We start from the raw sequence: 19,942 nt of genomic DNA, 5'->3' as shown, positions 1-19,942 counted from the left end.
TATTTATTATATTATTATAGTAAAAATTCCAGTATGGGTCAAAAGAGACCCGGTGTTGGCGTGCCGCGTCATTGTTTTCGGTCGGCTGTTCGAGGGTTAATAAGCCTGCATCAGGTGCAAGTCACGCACTTGCAGCGTTACCGATAATCGCACACGAAAAAAAAGAGTATAATATTCTTCTGAACCATTTCAATGAACCAATCCAGACCGAATATCGTATCAATCATTGCACGTCCAGCAGCAACTGGTAATTCATACCAACCTGTGCATAATTACAGACATTAGAAGAAAATTCTTCGCGTAATCTACCGCGGAGAAGTTCGAAACGAAGACTGGTTTCTTCCATCGTGTTGCTTGTTCCGTAACAATTTATTCATATCGCCGCTAATCTCTCAATCTACGCTTTCGTTTCACGGAGACGGAAACACCGGGGCGCTAGGTAAAGTATTCAGAACGACCTTCACGAACGCAGAAAAAAAGCTCATGATAACAGATGGTGTTATGCTAATTTTATAGACTCTCCCTTCCCTCGTTTCCTTCTTTCTCTCTTTTCTTTTCTCTTTCTTCTCTCTTTCACTTGGTTCAGTTCGGCTTCTAATCGAGCCGCGATGAATTTACATTTTTCGTATTTTCCCTGCCGCGAACGAAATTTCTCTGGTCGTTTGTACACGCAGTACGCGCGCCGGATGTAAATGCTCGCCGTTTCGATTCCTGGCACGCGTTCCTTCTTTTATTCTTTATGTTAATCGCACCTGAATAAAAGCCTGCGTAACCGGCCCGCCGCGATAGACCTATTGTTATGCGTGACGCGACCGACTGAAATACAAAGACGCCGACCGCGTTTATGCCGCGTACAATTCTGCGTAGACAACCAATGATATTGATGGTATCTGAATGTTTCTCTTAGATTTCCAAGGTCGAGGCGGGTTTAATTGTTCGACTGCCAGAAGTCCCGTGGAATTCTTCCAAATAGCTTCGTACGATCTGTTTAGAACGCTGTACGTATTGTAACGGAGCGTGGTTCGTGGTTTGCTCGCCGATAGTAAAAATAAGCTCGCAGCTGTCGAGGATTTAGTCCTAGACGTTTTCGCGATTGCTGCAAGTTGGAAACCTTAACACATTGTCGACGGGACAGTTCGAGTCTTTTGTTTTTGAAATGTTTGCGACGGGAGAAGTGAATTGTCATCGTCTGTTTTTCAACTGCTGGTGACGAGATACGATAATTTTCATTGTCTACACCACTATTATTGAACCAAGTGTTATAAATTATTTTTTAAAAAGCACAGATGTCAATTTTTCACTTTTCAGTTTCGATTCGTTTCATAGTATACCGTCAGCAATGTGTTAAGTGCACAGGGCTCACGGTCGCATAGACGTTAGAGATGCAAGCAGGACAGGCAGCGTCACACGTGTGGTTTCTGGGTAAAACCAGAAAATTTCCACTTCTTTCGCAGGAGAGATGTTGAGGTGGAGTTTCTAAGATTTGCCAATGCGAAGTAAGTTAGCCAATGTAAATATTATAAGTTCCCCTGGAAAAGTTGAGAGACAACTTCTAACATTTCATTCAGGAGATTTTTTGGAAATCATGAAACAAGTCTGACTTGTAACCCCTATACCACTTTTATTCACCGGCGAGCGGGTCACGGCTCCCAGGAGCCCGCCAGGAGCGCGGCGGGCCAGAAGCTGAGCATGGAAAGAGTAGCTCTCCCTACTCAGAGAATTTCTACATAAAAAAGAAATTTTGAAAAAGGAGAGACATCTTCTAGCATTTTTAACTTTTGTAAATACATATATACCTAAAAAGGTTATTCGTTGTTTCTTAACCCTTCATAAAATTGTCGGATTTAAAAGTTACAAATAGCAATTAGCAATTCCTACTTTCCCCAGAAAAATGAAGACCTGCAATTTTAATTTTTTCACTTCAATTCACTTTAATTTCTTCCTAGTAAGAAAAAATTTGGTTACGAATAGTTAAATTGCACAAGTTCGAAATTACAAACTTCCCCATTTTACAAGAAGAATGCTTCAGAAGCATCGAACGTTTAATTTCTGAAGGATCGACAAAATTTTTCACGTGGCATCTTTTGATCTATTTCGAGCTTCAAACGCGACTGCAGTTTTCCTATCGGGGAACTTTACCGTTTGACGGAAATTCCAATTAAGCGTGGTTGCTCGTGTTCGATAAATGATCGAAAAACACGCGGAAATTCCCGTTGGCTGACGTCGCTCGATCGCAGGCTGGCCAGCCGTTTGCTCGTGTCGCGACGCCGATGTCGCAAGAAAGGCGCGTGTTGACGTTGAATCACGCAATCACCGTGATTAACGGTCCGACTGATCGCCGCGTCAAATTAATGTTATTTATCTTCGACTGTGCCGGCTTTGGCGCATTGGCTTCGCGCGTATTACCGTAATTACTAATTATAGTTTCGAGCCGGCTCGTTAATTACCCGGTGCGCGATCCGCGCGAGCGAAACGCCAGTATTATTGACTCGCTAAACAGAGAATAGTCTCGACCATATTTTCAGCATATTTGCGCGCGGGACGTACTTGCGTGGCGCACACGCACGCACGCACGCATTTGCAACACGTAGAACGAAATTTCACCGGCGGACGCGCGACGTCAGCACTCCTCTGATGTTCACGAGCGCGGGATTTAACGATCACCGGTGATTAAACAGCAATTACCAGCCCACGGGTATCGAATTATTGTATCGCGGAGAAAATAGACCGATTCCACGTTCCTTTTCAAGAAAATCGTAAATTTTACTCACCTCTGTGCCTGTTGGTTTGCTTGTCAAACATCAGCATGGCATCCTCGATCTGTAATTTCAATGAGAAAGAAGGCGTTAGTTGACACGTCTGCACAGTGAACATTAACGGTACGCGTAAACACGCGTTATGTTAGATTTATGGTTTACCTTTTTATGGAAGAAGGAACGAATGGGGAGAAGATTGGTAGAAAAGGAAAGGAAAAGAAGAATGCATTTCGTCTTGGGCTTCCTAGTGCCTTAATCGCGAAAGACAGTTAGATTAAGTTAGAACTACCACCTTGATTATATCTGGAACCATGAAAATGAGAAACAAATTTTTCCAATAAAAATTGTTTGGTAGAAAAGGATCCATTATATGGTTATAACAATTCTTCTTACGGGTGAAATCGGTGAAGAGATGTGGAAGTCATCGCTGTTTTTTTATTTATTCGCTAATAACAGCCCTTAAGATAAATACAAAAACTTTCATTCGAAAAATTTGTCTCTTACTTTCATAGGAGCTTTACTCTTTATTATTTAGTCAGAGATTTATTAATTAATTTATCATAGAAAAATTTTTAGAGATGAAATGTTAGGAAGCTGCTAAAGAGAATTTTTCTTAGTAATTAATTTCAAAGAGTGAGTCCAGTATATGTAATAAAATTCATCGCCTATCGCAAATAACGCATTCTTAACAAATGTGTAGAAAACACTTTAGCAGACGCAATAAACGCATAACTCCAACGACGCAAATTTGTCACGGTTACATTTACACAAGATCTCAAAGCGACACCGTGTAACCGCATTACAAACACCGGTGACAAATCTACGCGGGCAACAGTAAGATGTCAGAGTTTAACGTCATAAATTAGTAGCGACCCTTTCTCGGTGTTACAGAGAGAAAAAAAAAAACGCAACCCCTTCTACGTGTCAAGAGTCTAAAGTACCGCGCTGAAGGCGTTATGGATCGTAAACAACCCTATAGAAACGTCGTACCAGAAAACTTGGGGTAGCGCGACAAATTTCTCAAGTGCGATCAGGTTCCCTTGTCGTCGAAATTAGAGTTAAACCTTCGGGAAGCTACGTTGAAAAAGAAAAAGAAACCTCCAACCCCGGTTACGTCAATTATCCATTTGAACGTTATCCCTTATCATTATCGTCCAATTTTAAGCGAACCAAGTACCATTACGTGTGCCTACCCTACCACCGGCGCACACAAAAAAATCACCCTCGTTAAATATCCACGCTTCACACCGATCGTGTTTCCATCCGTGAAACGAACGGGAAAAGAAGAAAAGAAGAATTCCGAACGTTAACTTAACCCTCTCTCGTGTGATCGAGCTGAAGGGGGTCGAGGGAGATCCGTCGAACCCGGAGATAGGATCACTTGTATTCTTCCCGGAAGTACATGTGTGCCGTAAAGCACAGCTGGACCGAGATTTACGAAGCACGCCGCCGAGAAAGGCGTAGCAAGGGGATTGAGAATAGCAGGAGTTGTAGCAGGTGGGGGTGTGCAAGGGGGTGTGTTGTCGGTAACCGAAGTGCGAGAGGGACTGGAGAAGCGCAGGAGGCGGGAAGGCGACGTGGCTAGTAGGATTTATGGGACAGGAGAAACAATAGGGATTACCTTTACCCCCTGCCCGTCCCCCCTTGCGCTGCTCCCCGCTTTGTTCCTTCCTACTTCCTGCGAAAGGACCGCAAGCACGAAACGATAGAAGTAGCGGCCGCGAGATAGAGGGAGAGGAGAGAGAGAAAGGGGGTGGGAGCAAAAACCGTAGAGTAAGCCGCGACGCAGCGCGGGGGTAAATATTAGATTATGCGATTAACATTCGATGGACTTCGTCGCGAGAGCGAGGGGACAGTTTCATCCCGTTTGCATCTGTCAACGCGGCGTAATTCCGTTTACCGCTTTACGTAATACGGTACGCGGCGAAAGTAACATCGGAAGGGCGTGTCCGCGGCTGGATGGAATCGCGTTGATTTAGGGCACCGCAAGAAAATGTTGGTCAGTGGAGGTAAAAGTACGGGGATAGAGAAGTAGCCTGCTGAGAGATGGGGGATTGTGATTAATCGAGCGGAATTGGATGGATTTGATAGACGCTCGTGTTGGGTACTTTTTACCGCTGTTGTTCGATGTTTCCTATATTTATTGGTAACTGTGAATCTTTCTTGAATAATCTGAAAAAATTGGTTCGCGTTTGCATCACTTGCATTATCCTTTTATTATTGGTGAAAGAAATGATTTATGAACGATTTCAATGTGGATGACTGTTGATTAAAAATGATAAAAACAAACTTTTTGTTTTTATCCTCACTAACAAATTCAAAGTAGGTAATTATCACATCAGGATGTTTTCATGAGCGTGAAGAAAAAGTGTGTCGAATATTTTTCTTTAGAAGAACCATATACCAAAGTTTCATCAAATTTTTTGCTTTTATCCTTACTATCAAGTCTAATATACCTTAATAAATTCAAAATAGGCAATTATCACATCAGGACGTTTCCTTGCGAATCTTGTGGGTTACTGTTAATAAAATATATACGTGTCGAATAGTTTTTTTCAGAATTACCATATACCAAAGTTTCATAAAAATCGGTAATTATCAAATTTCTCGTTTTCATCCTCGCTATCAAGTCTAATATACTTTAATAATTTGAAAATAGGCAATTATCACATCAGGACGTTTCCTTGTGAGTCTCGTGGACTGTTGCTGACAAAAAATATATCATACCTGTGGAAATTTTTTTCTGAGAATCACCATATACCAAAATTTCATAAAAATTGGTAATCATCGCATCAAGATGTTCCCTTGCGAGTCCTTTTATTTTTCACTTTCATGCTCAATACCAAGTCCAGTCTACGTTTAATAAAATATATAAAAGCACTAGTTGCACGTATTAAAAGACATTTTCTCTCGTTCTTCATCTTCTCTCTCATACCTGTCGTGTTTATTGCGCGGATGGAGATTGATAGCACCTTCGTACTTTCATCCGCGCGCTATCGTCCGGATTTCAGACCAGGCTCGTTCCCGGCGCAGAGGGGTTTGTTTGAATATCGTTAACCGTTTCGTGAACGTGACGAGAGGAACGGGGAGGATATGAAAGCGAAAAAAACAGCGACCAACAACTTGCTCCTGAGGACCAGCTCGCCGAAGCTAACGAGAGAGCAGTCACGTGTAAGTTTTGCAGACGTTACACCGTGCCTTCGATGAAGAATGTGATTGAAAGCGCGATCCGTTCTCATCGTGGGACAAGCAGACGCTTTCCGTTTATTCTCTCTCCTTTCGCTGGATAAAAAAAGAAGAGAGCGTAACAGCGGCGAATCGATCCTTTAAAAAGGGGCAAGGAAAACGCGGACCGCGTGGGAACACTGTGCATGCACACACCTCAGGGATGATGATTATTCATCGAAATAATTCACGTTCTGTTGCTTTGAAAGTCACACGAAACATAGCAAGGAATTGAGTCTCTTAGACGACATTCGTCCCGTTTTTTACTTTCAAAAGAACGAGTAATATTATACGACGAAAGGAAGGACGATGAGCGAGAGAGGGAGGGGAGAAGAGAGACAGAGTGAAGCTTTTAATGAAAACAGAAGAGGCATCGCAGCGTAAGACAAGACTGACACCAGGGACCCCTCTCGCCATCGCCAAGTCTTTTGCTCCCTTGCTGTTTTTCACAAAGTGTACGTCTTTCCATTATTTTTCTTCTTTTCTCCTTTTTCCCTTCTCCTTCTTTTTTCCTTTTCTTTCTTTTTTTTTACGTATTGCACCTTTGTTGCGACATATGCTGCGCTTCTGCCAGTTAAATCAAAGTCTGAACATTCCTCGTTTGATGCTCCCCCGGATTCGTCCGTTCCTTCCAAGTCTCTCTGTTTTTTCGGCACCGTTTCAAGATCGCATCAATTTAAACGAGATTCAGCCTCGCGCAGGAATTCGAAACCTCCTATTCCCCCCCGCCAGTTCCATTCGGCAACATATCCGACAAAGATTTTCAGAGTGAATGAGCCGGGCGGCGAGCTTGATTCACGTTCCAGGTAAAAATAGACGCCTGAATAATCGATAGGCGTGGGATGCGAAGCGGGGGCGAAACACGAAATGGCGATGATTCGATCTCTCGAAAGTAGCAGCAGCGGTACGGTTAAATTTGACGAAAGGCGAGAAAATGTAGCGGCACGGAGTAAAGAGTAAAAGCTTGTACACGTGAAAGCACTGTAATATAGGACACACCGAGTGTTTTTAATATAATTCCACCGAATCGAATAATCCGTTCAAACAACGATTCGCCAAGTCTGTTAATTGTACAGGTTCGAAGCGGTAAATTAAAGAAGCTGATAAAAAATGTATCAAACAAATCCTTCAATCTTGTTCCCGTGAAAATAATATCCTCCGCAAAGTGTATTTACCCTTCCTCCGGTTAGGAAAAAAGTGTACAGCAGAGCGATCGATTTAAAATTTTCAAAGAATTAAGAATTTCGCGGTTGCTCCTCGTGCTCTCTTTAGACCGGTGCAAATTAAAAATAAACACTGGAAATGAAACAATATAAATTCTTAAAAGATCCCCCGGCCTCGGGTTGATCCCTTTGATCATTCCAATATCTGCCCGGTCGCTCCGGTGTTCCGTTAAACAAAGAAGATTGTACCACATTTCCCCGACGCGGAATTATTTCAACTTTTCTGCTCTTTTGCCTCTTGGTTGGTCCGCGTAATATCCTTGGGGCAAGAATGGCAAAACCCTTCCCGATATACTTTGATGTCCTCGAGTTGTTCGACGGAATCACCCTCCCCCCTGGCTTCGACTAGTTCGATCGATATTAATCTTCCTTCCTCGAACTCTGTTCCTCGCGACTTTCCTCCGAGTGCCTCCGCGCGGAAGTTATTGCATTCTCCGTTTAAGTGACGATCATGGAATACGTTTCGTCGATTCGAGTTTTTTCGGATCGGATTAACCCTCGTCCATCCCTCGTGTCAATTTCACACATTTTTCCGGAAAAAGATAGTATTATTCGGCTATTTGTGGCAAAAAATTTTTCGTTTATTTTCTACATTTAATAGAAGAATTTGCAAAATTTATTATTCATCTTTTCGTTTCATTGATTGTTTACCATTGTGTCGAATTAACACCGAGGGACATATTAAGATGCGAAACTGAGGGACGGATGAGGATTAAGCGGGACAGTTTTTTAACCGGCGTATTTGTAGGAAACCGCCGTCGAGAATGGTCTCGCGTGTTGTATCTGGATTTAGAAAATTAATTATCGAGCAAATTGTTAGAGATCGCGGATTATTCGTTCACCGGGAGAGAGTATTTAAATCGGAGATCGAAGCTATTAATTTTCATCGTGTTCGACGGGCGTAAATTTTCTACACCCGCTCCGGTTTATAAAATACGCCCGGGAAAGTATAATTTTCGGTATCGAGAATTAATGGAGATACCCGGATGATTATAACCGAACCGCTATGCGAGAACGTACGAATTGCGGGAACAATTACAGCCAGCGTTCGATAAGTTCTTTTCATGAAACCGTTTCGCCACGTTTGGCAATTAAATTGAATAAAGTAATGAAAAATTGATCGAATCCGACGGTTAAACGTCGGGAATTGATGTAACTGTAATTGATTCGAAGGGTACAGTTGAAAATTTTGGGAGTGTAGGTCTGCAGCAAGTAGTTACGTACCGTCATTGATCAAACATGTAGTATTCGTTGTTTTCTCCAATACTCGGGACAAGAAATCTCCAAAATTTTATACTCAATTTTGTTTATCGCAAATGTTTTTCATAATTTGAAATTGAACTTTATTCAAAACTTAATTATCTTCTTTACCTACGGTGGGACGAGGAAATTTTTAGACATAATTTAAGCGGTTTCAAAGGGTGAATAAGATGGAAGAATTGACAAAAAATGAAAGCAAGTTACACATTTGATTCAAAATTTTGCAATTCAAATTAAATGCGTATCAATGACTGCTGCGACATACAGCAGAAAAAAATATAGAATTTCACGTAAAAAACAAAATAGGCGACCTTGAGAAAAATGACACTTGTGAAAAAAATTTTTTCTATCTTATTCATCCTTTGAAACCGTTTAAATCTCTACAGCTAGAGAAAATAATTAGGTGGCCTGTTTCACGTGACTCACCTTGTGCAGCAATATTGCCACAGCTCAAATCTCATAATTCATTGTTTGAAGCAAGCGTATTTCTTTCACGTTTATATCCACCCAGTTAGATTGCAATTCCACGAACAAGGAGAATTACTGGCGTAAAATGATGTTACATAATGGGATTCGAAGCGGTACCGTAATTTCTCCAGGTTTGCCACGTTCCACGCGGTAGGATTCGCAAACGAACAATACCGAAAGGTTATGGAACGAACAAGAGAAAGACGCGAAGTAGGGTTGTTGTCCCTGTGGAGCAATTGGGTCCTGGTGAGTGGGTGAGGTGTACCTTATTACAAGTTCGATTCTAGTGGTGTTACAGCTCTCGGTGGACCGTGCTGTAGATTGCTGTCTTACGAGTGCTGCCCTTTCTACCAACGGCAACTGTTCCCTTTTCACCAGACACATACACACACCTCGTATCATTTCCCGCGACACCTTTCTCCTCCCTCTCTCTCTCTCTCTCTTCTTACCGACTGCCTTGTTTGGCGAACTAATTTAAAAGGGCGACTTGGAACTGGGTCAAGAGTGTACCCTTTACGCGGACTTTTTGCATTTTGCCCTCCCTGACATTTGTAACAAAGTTCTCGAGCATAAAGCATCAGGGTAACCGGTGACCTCCAATTATGGGCGCGCAGCCAACGTTGTCTCTGAGAATTATACGTTTTGAAAAATAAGAGATATCACGGAGGAATGTAGACAGTGGTACAATAGCAGAAAACGATAGATTCGCAACGTAGACAACGCGTGAAATATTATCGATTCGTGGTTAATTTGTTTTGGTAGAAATCAAGCGTGTATACATGTTATCCAACTTTGCCGCGTTAATTCGATTAAATCAAACGATTTATCAAACTTCGAACAGTGGAGTTAAAAATGTTCCCGGTTATTTTAAAAATAATACGCTTGCCAGCAGTTCTTGCGATGGATAATAAATAGTTGGCTATAGAAGTAATACGCGAGCAAGTAGAAACAGTCTACCTATAGTCAGACACGCACCGTTCTCCGACGAGCGCTCTCTCTATTTTCTTACTACCCGTAACAGGTTAAATGAATTCCATATTCCTTTCCCTTCTACCATCCGTGTGTATACGTATATTTCTATTTCTGTTGAAAATAAATTCAACTAGAAGTGAAAGTTTCGCCATCATCGCCTTCGGTAATATTCGTATTCACATCGTGGACTGTTTACGCTCGTCCGACCCTGACGGTCGAAAACGTTCCCATTTAAATCCCCGTCGTTCAAGAAGCCGATGCGTCGGCGGGATAACCTAATGCGATAATCGATTCCCGCAGGAAGACCGTAATTGCATTTACGGAGACGAACGAAGCATTCTAAAATAAACACCGCCGCCGTAGTAGCGCGGCAGCGCGGTAGCGGACGAACGAAGCGAGCGAACGCCAGCCCTGTCGTCTCGTGAAAGGTTTCCCGCTCTTTTCTCTTTTCTTTCGTTCGCTTTTTCTCTCCTCCTCTCCACCTCCGCTCCTCCGCCCCTTTGCTCCGCCACCAGCTCGTAAAACGTCGTGGATTTAAACGAAACGATACCGATTTACCCCTCCGGTAACAGAAGCGCCGTTACAGAAGCAGCTCTAGGATTTCCAAAGAATGCTCCCTTTCCCTTCCTCTTTTCCCTCCTTCTATCCTGCTCGCTCGTTTCCTGTTTCGTTCACTTTCTCCTTTTTTTCTCTCTCTCTCTCTCTCTCTCTTCTCTCCCCCGCAGAGCCCGGTGTGCTCCCTTTACGGACGATCGAGGGTAAAAGCGAGCCAACAGCTAGGGACTTCGATGAGTTTCCCTTTTTCCCCGGCCATTTCGCGTTCCGCGTCGCGCCCTATCGCAACCACCGCGCCTGTCTTTCTCTCTTTCTCTCCTCTGTCCCTGTAGATTTAGTATGCAGCGAGCTGTATTAAATCTCCGCCGTTCGAGGGATTCCGACCTCCCGCCTCAGCCTTGTTTCTGATTCCAACGCGTATTCTCTCCGCGAAAGAGAATGCTCCGTCGACGCCCATCGCTGCTTTTCATCCGCGTTACCCAGCCTTCGTGGATTTTCACTCGCTCGCTTTCATCTTTTCACGAGGTATCCTAGTTTCACCGAAGTGCGTTCGCGATTGTTCGATGATAATAAAGTGCAACGTGTAGCGATTTTGGGATCGGTACTGTTATTAGGTCGTCTCGAACGTATCGATGTTTAGATCAATATTTGAAATATAGCGTCTGAGTGCTATGAAAGAACGTAGTCAATTTTGCTAAAAAATTGAATTATTTTAAATATCATCGATGGTAAACCCTCGATCTCGCAAAAAATTTCAATTATTTTAAATATCACTATTGGTAAACTCTCGCTTTCGCCAAAAATTTTTATTATTTTAAATGTCACCAATAGCGAACCCTCGCTTTAGCAAAAAATTTCTATTATTTTAAATATCACCAATGGTGAACCCTCGTTTTCTCAAAAAATTTCAATTATTTTATATATTACCAATAGTAAACCCTCGATCTCGCAAAAAATTTCAATTATTTTAAATATCACTATTGGTGAATCCTCGTTTTCTCAAAAAATTTCAATTATTTTAAATACTACCAATGGTAAACCCTCGTTCCTAGCTTCAAGTTAAATATTTGCTTCCATTTTTAACACCTTCAACACGTTCGCTGCTTTCAAAGAATTCCCTTCTTTACCCTCCTATCCGTACAACACTTCTTCTTTATTTCCACTCATGAAACAAGCCGGTAAAACAGACTTGTTTACCTTCGAAACGCCCTATACACGTTCAGTAAGGATTCCGCAAGCGAACACCTTAAGGGTACCGCTAACTGCACGTAAATCGAAGCTTGAGGTATTAATTTCGCGGTAAAGATAGTAATTATCGAACCATTTGCAATAACTTCACGGAGTGTCAAAGTTTAGTACCCAGAGGTAGCCCAGCAGCACGAAGCGGTACGACAGCAAAGTTGATTCCGCGTTTTCGAAATGGTCCCTTAGCGGCAGCTCTCAGACCGTGAATGTTACAATGAGTCACTGCTATGACAGCGAATAATTCTGGACGGAACATCAGCTGCGACGACTCTCGCGCACAATCAACCGAATTCGGTTAGCGACACACTTTTGATGTGACTCGTTGACGAAACGAGAATTTCTCTGTCGCCTCCTCTTTGCTCAGGATTACTCGAAACGTTGTTAGGCGCTAATGAGATAAGGTCCGCGCCAAACGAAACAGGGATGAGTTATGCTGTGTACAGGACGAACTTCGCGTGTAGTCAAACATCAACTTTCGGATACACGCCGACAGATTTGTATCCGACAAATTGTACAAACGCACAAAAACTATCGTCGTTTCAACTATAATTCAATTTAACGTGAAATTTTCTTCGACGTCAACGCCACGTCGTTTTCCCGTGAAATTCGTAGAATTTCACGTTGTTTCTTTCGCTCGATTAGAAAATCGCATTTTCCCTTTAATAGCACTCGATGATTCACCTGCGATCTTTCATCATCCTTTATCCTCCAGAGGAAGCCCGATTTTTTTTTTGTTACCTCGTTCAATTACGCGCAGCCTTTGGAGGCCATTAGCGTTAATTGAATAAAGTTTTCATGGAGGTGTCATTAAATTAATACCGGTGCAATTAAAACCGGCGGACCAAGTGTTTCCATTTCCTCCTACGAAAACCCCGTGTATTTCGGTAACCCATTTCGAAATTGCCCCGTTTCGTTGCGCCTGGCTACCGCGGATACGTGAATTTTTCCATCCCATCGATTTCCATATCGACTTATTTATCAAACGAACAAACGGGAAAAAAGAAGAAACACAATGGTCTTCTCTTCTCTCTCTCTCTCTCTCTCTCTCTCTCTCTCTCTCTCTCTCCTATTCCCATTTTTCCCCAAGGTTATAAGGGAACAGAAAATTCAATCAACTTAACGATCGGTACAGCAATATACACCTCTCTTTCGTTCACAAACGCTTTTCACTTTTCTACCATTTATTTACTTCTCCTTTTTTGTTTTTCACATTCGTCCCCGTAGATCGTTCTTTGTTCACGTGAATTATAATTGGCCGGCATATTTCGCGATTGATTGGACGAAACCGTGAAATAATAGGGTACAGCGGACACGAAATTTCTCGATTCGTTCAATTACCTGCTCGACGCAGCAAGCTTAAATATCGCGCAAACGAATTTATTTGGACGCTTCTGTACCGACTTTCTCCTCCCGCCCCTTCCTCGTCGTCGTTAATAATTAGAAATAATAATTATCGACTGATGAAAGAGCCCGGGCTGTAAGCCGCGCTGAGCCGCGCTCGGAATAATAATAAATCGCTGCGACAGTAAGGGAAAAAAACTGGCGGCCGGGTTAATTTGAGAGGCGTGCCAATTAGAATTTTTCCGATCGTGTCGGTAAAAACATAATAATCGTGAAGTACACGCGATAAAAGAATGAAAGAAAGTTCCCGGCTTAACGTGGTTTTTAATGAAATATACATATAAATCCCGGCCTTCTGGTTAATTGCTATTTCGCTTAATTATTTGCTTCGCCGTCCGTCTCTAATTTTCCCCGGGAGGAAAGAAAAGCCGACTAAAATATTTCTCGTTAGCGACTAGAAACGAAAAAATTAGTTCAAGAAACTCCCACCTAAATCCGACTATCCGACATTCCTCGTCAAAAAAAAAAAAAGAAAAAAATTTCGGTTTCGTATGCATCGCGTGTGCAGGGGATTTCCTTTCATCGATGCGTTACGACGCTTTAATTCTCCTCCTCAAACACGTTCGCCAAGCATCTCGGCTGAAAAAACAGCGCGGGTTCCGCGTTTATTCCGCGCCGCGACCGACGCGCAGGCGGAACGAAAATTCGTCTAGTTGCGGCGCGCATTCGAGAATTAAATAGAAGCGAGCTCGAGTTTCTCTCTCTCTCTCTCTCTCTCTCTCTACCGTGATTCTTCCTCTCTTTCACCGTCGCGGAAAAAAGAAAGGGTGGAAAATGGGGTGAAAGAGAGAGAGAGAGAGAAAACGAAGGGGCGAGGAGACAGAGTGGGAGGAACGCAGAGATGGAGGGCGTCTGGCGGCCACGTTAGGCAGAGAGAGTGTACGTACGCGCATCTCACATAATTTTCCGCGAAAGTTTCCGGCGCTCGGTGCAGGCATCGTTCAGCTTAAATTCATTTTTGAGCACCGAGCTTCGAGCTCGGGTTTCCACATCTGCGTGCGGAACTCGTTTCGCTTCTGCCGAACCCTCCTCACTCCACGCTTCCCGTGTCTCTCTTTTCCGCCCTCTATCCCACGCCGCTTCCTCGCTCTCTTGTCCTCCATTCCTCTTCCGCCGACTTCATCGCTCGCGACTTGAAAGGTAAACTCCGCAGTTTCGCGGAGCTTTTTCATCGGAACACGATTCTTTTTTTCTCCGTCGGGAAATAAGAGATCCGAACACCGCCACGCCGCCGGATCTCTGGTTACCCGCGTGGATCCACGGGAAACTTTTTAAGGAACCGCCAGCCGCCCAATGCAATCTCCGAGCTCGATGATTGATGAAAGCTGCTGCTTCACCCGCCAGCAACTTCGAAGATTCGATGAATTCTCGCGTTCTTGTTAGGCCGGAACGCGTTTCGAGGTTTATTTTTTAGTTGTGCGATGGATATGAGTGGGATCGTAGACGTGTTTTCGGGGAAATTTTTGTCGAACCTTTGGAAAGTTACGTAGTCATTTGCGAGTCTCATTTTATTTGTTTATCGCTGTGCTGTTGCTTTGTGTTATTGTAGGGCTACATTATTATTAATTCATTCTTGATCCTTGTATGAAATGGTAAAATTGTAAGGAATTGAAATTTTTTTTCTCACGAAGAGAAATTGAGTTGCAGAGAATTAATCATTTAGCCATAGCGTCCTTGAAAGAAATGCTACGTGTAGTACAATGTTCGCAAATTAGGTACATAGATAAATTAAAAAAATTACATGTTTGTGGAATTATGTGTTTCATAAAAGCAACGCATATTCTAATGTGATTCCTTTGATCTCGAAAGGGTTGTTCATATCATGAAAGTTGTAAATTCTGGTTGATTAATTCGTTTAATTCATATTAATGGTGCATCTTTTCATTTCCAAGAAATCTAGTTTCATGACAATTATAGTAACTTTAATAGCACTCAGCGGAAGTGTCCAAATTTATGCCTTCATATGTATAATCAAGTCAAGAATCTCACGTAAGAACTAAAAGCTTCACAAAATATTTCCTCTAATACCGCTAACACATCGATACACATCGCACGTCCAAATTTAAATTCCATTCTAAACAAATTCAACTCCCTTATCAAATTCATCGACCACTTTTGCACAAGAGATTGCTCAAAAAGAAAAAAAAATTTTCCCATGTTTCCAATATTCCTCCGAATAAATAATTCAATGGCCCGACACATCTCTACTACACCGGGTGTAGGTACATACACTCCGAATAATAGAGTATCATATGCAAAATATTGCTGCAAGAGCTTCCAGAAGGGATACCGGAATTTCAATCGTTCGTTCGACTGGCCGCAAACATCCGTTGCTCGTTTCGTGAATCGTTCAAACAGGCCGCTCGTCTAATCCCAACAACGGCGTATCCTCGCGCGAAATTCCCCCGACATCGATGCGGTTCTCCCTCTCTCACTATCTCGTTCTCTCCGCCTTCCTGCGAGCATCTCGACGAATAATGATGCGGAAGGGCGAGGGACGGAGTCGCGGCGGAGGCGGCGGCGGGCAAAGAACTTAAGTAGCTCGCAAAGAGATGCGAGTACGGGAGGGTTGATCCGTTTATTCAGCGACACGTAAGCCGACTCCAGCTTCTTCGTCGACGCGAAGGGCGCGCGCGGTAAACTTTCACGGAAAATTCGATGTTTCGAGCAAACAAGCCGCCGCCGCTACCGGCTATCAATACACGTCGAGCGCTGTGGCTGTCGTTCGATGCCGGATCGATAGCCTTGTACACCGTTGTTCCGGGAATAAGAAGTCCTGGGCCGGAGGAGTGCCTCGCGTCGAAGGGACGCTTTTTCTCGCGGGGATTACTTTCACCGTGGAGGAAAAACAAAGTAGTGGCCGAAGGGCGAAACAGGGGTGCTGCTCGAACGAGCGAAGACGAAATGTTCGCGAGCCATCATCCTCCGAGGGTAATCAGGTCCCGACTGATTATCCCGACGTAATCTTGCAACTTTATGCGAGTGTTTGAAGATGTAGTTACACGATTCTACAGATCTCTCTTTATTTTGTGTTTCTACTGATCGCGTTTTGTCCATTTCTTCAATTTTGAAGAAAAACGCTTGCGTGTAACGAATACTCTTGTAGCGAGATTAGGTTAACACTTAAAGCGCCGGCTATTTTGTTGGAAACTTTACTTAAAGCGAGTATGTAGCACTTATGAGTTTTGTAGAAACATACACTTTTGCAAAATACAGTAAAATAACTCCCGTAAAACAGAAAATTTCTATTGAAAAATTTTACACAGTGCTTGTTACATATGTTAAATATTCAGCTACTTACTACTCCACATATTACGCCTTACGGCGGATCCGGCGCTTAAAGTGTTAAGAGATACTAAGAGCTAGTGTTACATTCTGGAACACTACGATGGTTTAAAAATATCTAAGATTTTTAGAGGCTGAATTGAGTGGTAGACAAAAATTATTCTCTCTGAGAGTTCCAAACGAAGCTTTTCTTATACACTGTGTGACTGCAGCTATCTTCCCTTTGACAAAAATATAGAATTCATTTCACTGACACTATGGATCATCTTTACTAATAACGTTGCTTAAACTGGCCTCCTAGGCGAAGTCGTCAAAAAATGTTCACACGTCTTCCCTTTGACAAAAATATAGAATTCATTTCACTGACACTATGGATCATCTTTACTAATAACATTGCTTAAACTGGCCTCCTAGGCGAAGTCGTCAAAAAATCTTAAAAACCTTACACAGCGTGGAAGACCAGTGAAACCTTCCAAATTAAGAAAAAGTCATGTTTTTGCCTGCTATAAAAAATTGCTCTGAAGGAAACCTTGTTAAAAACGCGAATGACTTCTTCTCTCATTCTTAGCGTTCACCTGGAGAAGATCAACGGCGAACATATTTTTCAAAACGTTCTCAAGAGAAGCAAGAAGAAATTTGACGAACCGAACGAAGAGAGAGGAAAAGCTCTTCGGCGACAGAAGTTCATTTCAAGGTGAATTTATACTAGGTTCTTTAATTTCCGTTCCTTCCTAGTTACTCCAGCTGTCAAGAGTTTGTTTCGAATTGTGCGTTCCCATCGAGCAGACGCTTTTTCGTGGATCCGTTATTAAAGATACGACTTCGTTGAAGCGAGGGGAGAACGCGGTTAAGTGACGGGAGGATTGTCAACCGGAGCTCGGAGATTTAATATCGCAACCCGGCGGATTCTTGCAGGAACGAGGGTAAATCGGGCTCATATTTCAAGGCTTGATACATAAGAATCCTATAACGAATCAGCGGCGCGTTTGTCTCGCAGCTGGCACCGCGTGACCCGCATTACCATACTCTCTGACAGTAATTGCTACGAAATGGGAGTGTTCCCTTTGACGTGAACAATCGGTGGTTCGAGCTTCGGTAAATAGTTCGCGTGGAGTGGTTTTATTCACGTCGAACTATTCTCGGTGTAGTATTAACGATAATTAGTAACAAATTTGAAACTATGTACTATTATTTTACGCCGGCGCGTACGAAATCGCCGCTTCGCGTTGGGAAGTTTGAATGAAAATATTTTTCGTTTTGAAATGTTTTATTTAATAAAAATAATCGACGAATATCGGGTTTCTCTGACATTCTTCGAGTCGTTTGAGGAATATTATATTTCACCTATTGCCGTGAAATTTTGTGGTTCAATAAGCGATTAAGCTGGCTAATTATTTTAAGGAACGTCATGTTTCACCTACTGTTCGCAAAATTTTGGGATTCGATAAGCGATTAGGCTGACTATATTCTATTTTAGGATTCAATAAGCGATTAGGCTGGCTGTGTTCTTCTTTTCTGAAATTTTGCGCACCAGAACGAATTCGAATGAACTTTTCATCGGTCCCCTTCATCGATCATTTATTTATCTTACAGTTTATCTTACTGTGAATCTTTGAATTCACAAAACAGTTGCCCTAATCAGCTATAAATCTCTCTTCAAAAATACACAGTTAAATCAATATAATACTTTTTAAATTCTCTGACTTCTTCGTAAAAACCAAAAAGGCACTATCTTTTCCCTAATAATAATTTTTTTTGCCTAAAAAAATCACTATCTCTACCATAAACGGAAAAAATGTTACGCTACTCATGATCAAAAATTCCATACGCATCAACCAAATGAAATTGAATTTCCAGCTTCAAATTTGTTCAAACATCGTGAAATATTAACCCTTTCGCTACGGCGGTCCTCGCCGCGGAATCCCTCCCGTAGAACGAGGCGCCGCGCCAAAAGTGTAGACATTGCGCTCACGCACGGTCTTCAGCGTTCGGGGCCAAGCCTTTCGTCTCAAAAACGCCATTGTAACACTGCTTTCAGGAGTAAAATAATTTTTACTCATAGCAATGTGTTTATAACTTTTCCACGAACGTATTTAATTACACATTAAAATATTCATTTTAAGCCCAGTTTAAATACGAAATTTTGCGGCGGGTGACTATAGTCGAAAGGGTTAAACATTTTCCACGAATCAACAATTCCTTAAAAAATTACACAAAAACGAGGATAAAAGTTGCAAAACAAACTACAGTAGATCAAGCGAAATGGAAACCTTCTTATGTTTCCTCGACATAACAAACTGCCTCTATATTTCCACGAATAAAGATCGGGAACACAAGCTCGAATTGAAGACTCGGCGGAACGCGACGAATCTAACCCATTCTCCCCGCAATTTTTCCCTGTTCCAGCCCCCGTGTATTATTCACCTTTTCAGTTACGCGCGAGGCCTCCACGCGTTCCCCGTAATTTGCACGCGCGCGTTTTCGACCGACGTCGCGTCGCTCGCGCGGGCATAAATAAAAGCGAAACCAGCTGCCCGGAGAATACGAAGAATGGTTTATTTATCGACAACGATCTGAGGTCCATTTGTGAAACGCGACCTCTCCCTTTCCTCCGTCGCCATGTTTCTCTCCACCCTTTCTTTGTCGGGGCCGTTTTATACGGCTAGATAGCGAGTTCGTGACCCACGACGTGCCAGGCACGAGCACAACCGTCGTGAATACGCGGCATCGGCTTGTTGTCTTGTGTATTTCCTTCTGGAATTTTTACTGAACCGTTCGCTATGTTTCCGCATATTTTTTTCATATATTTCCTTTGTTTCTCGAGATGAAAATTTGACTTTGGAAGTTGAAGGATAGGAAGAAGTTGGTGTTTGTATTTAGTCGAGCTGATGTGGTGGAAATAATTGGGAATGATTGTCTTTTGGTATCGCCAGCTAGAGTGTCGTGACTTTTCACATTGAGGTGTACAGTAGAACGATGGAAATGGTAATTCGACATGCAATTGATGCAGGGGAAGATAGTTACCGAAGGCAACCTGGGATAATTAGATTTTTATGAGAATTCTAGGAATGATCGACGTGTCGATTTTTGTTTTTGGATAAGATAAATTTTTGCTCATCTAAGAAGCGAGTCAATCAGATCTGTAATTAACTTCGGTACGCAGTCTGCTACTTAAAAATAAAATAATTGATGAATTTCGGCTAGCTTCGAGTTTTAAATCGATGTACTTATTTATTAACATAAAAATGTTAACTGCAGAGAAAGTATTCAATATATTGCAAAAATTCTATGTATTTCTCGAGATTAGGTATATAACAGAGAGTGTTTTGTGAAAATTTCAAGTAAATCGAATGAAAATTATAGAAGTTACGGGCAACGCCGACTTCAAAAATGTCATTTTTCTCAAAATGCGTTTAAATTTTCGATGACTAATTGACAAAACGTTGACACGCTTCATCAAATCGCTTCTAACGACATAAAACCATTAGAATTTTTCATTGTTTGTAGAATTTTTTATTTTTTATTATTTATTTATTTTATTTAACATTTTTC

At 42.2% G+C, this 19,942-nt stretch overlaps 1 protein-coding gene across 1 annotated transcript in view; it reads right to left on the bottom strand.

Annotated features, from left to right (window-relative positions):
• LOC108577544 (RNA-binding protein Musashi homolog Rbp6-like) overlaps window positions 1-19,942 on the bottom strand; it is a 326,939-nt gene that overhangs the window by 197,013 nt on the left and 109,984 nt on the right. Inside the window, 1 exon segment of the mRNA XM_017940722.1 lies at window positions 2,772-2,820. Within this exon segment, the coding sequence (XP_017796211.1) occupies window positions 2,772-2,820 (49 nt within the window).

Source organism: Habropoda laboriosa, unplaced genomic scaffold (genome assembly GCF_001263275.1).
Source record: "Habropoda laboriosa isolate 0110345459 unplaced genomic scaffold, ASM126327v1 scaffold822, whole genome shotgun sequence".
Classification (NCBI taxonomy): Eukaryota; Metazoa; Arthropoda; class Insecta; order Hymenoptera; family Apidae; genus Habropoda; species Habropoda laboriosa.
The sequence above is the reverse complement of the archived record's forward strand: the minus strand, read 5'-3'. Positions and strand labels throughout refer to the sequence as shown.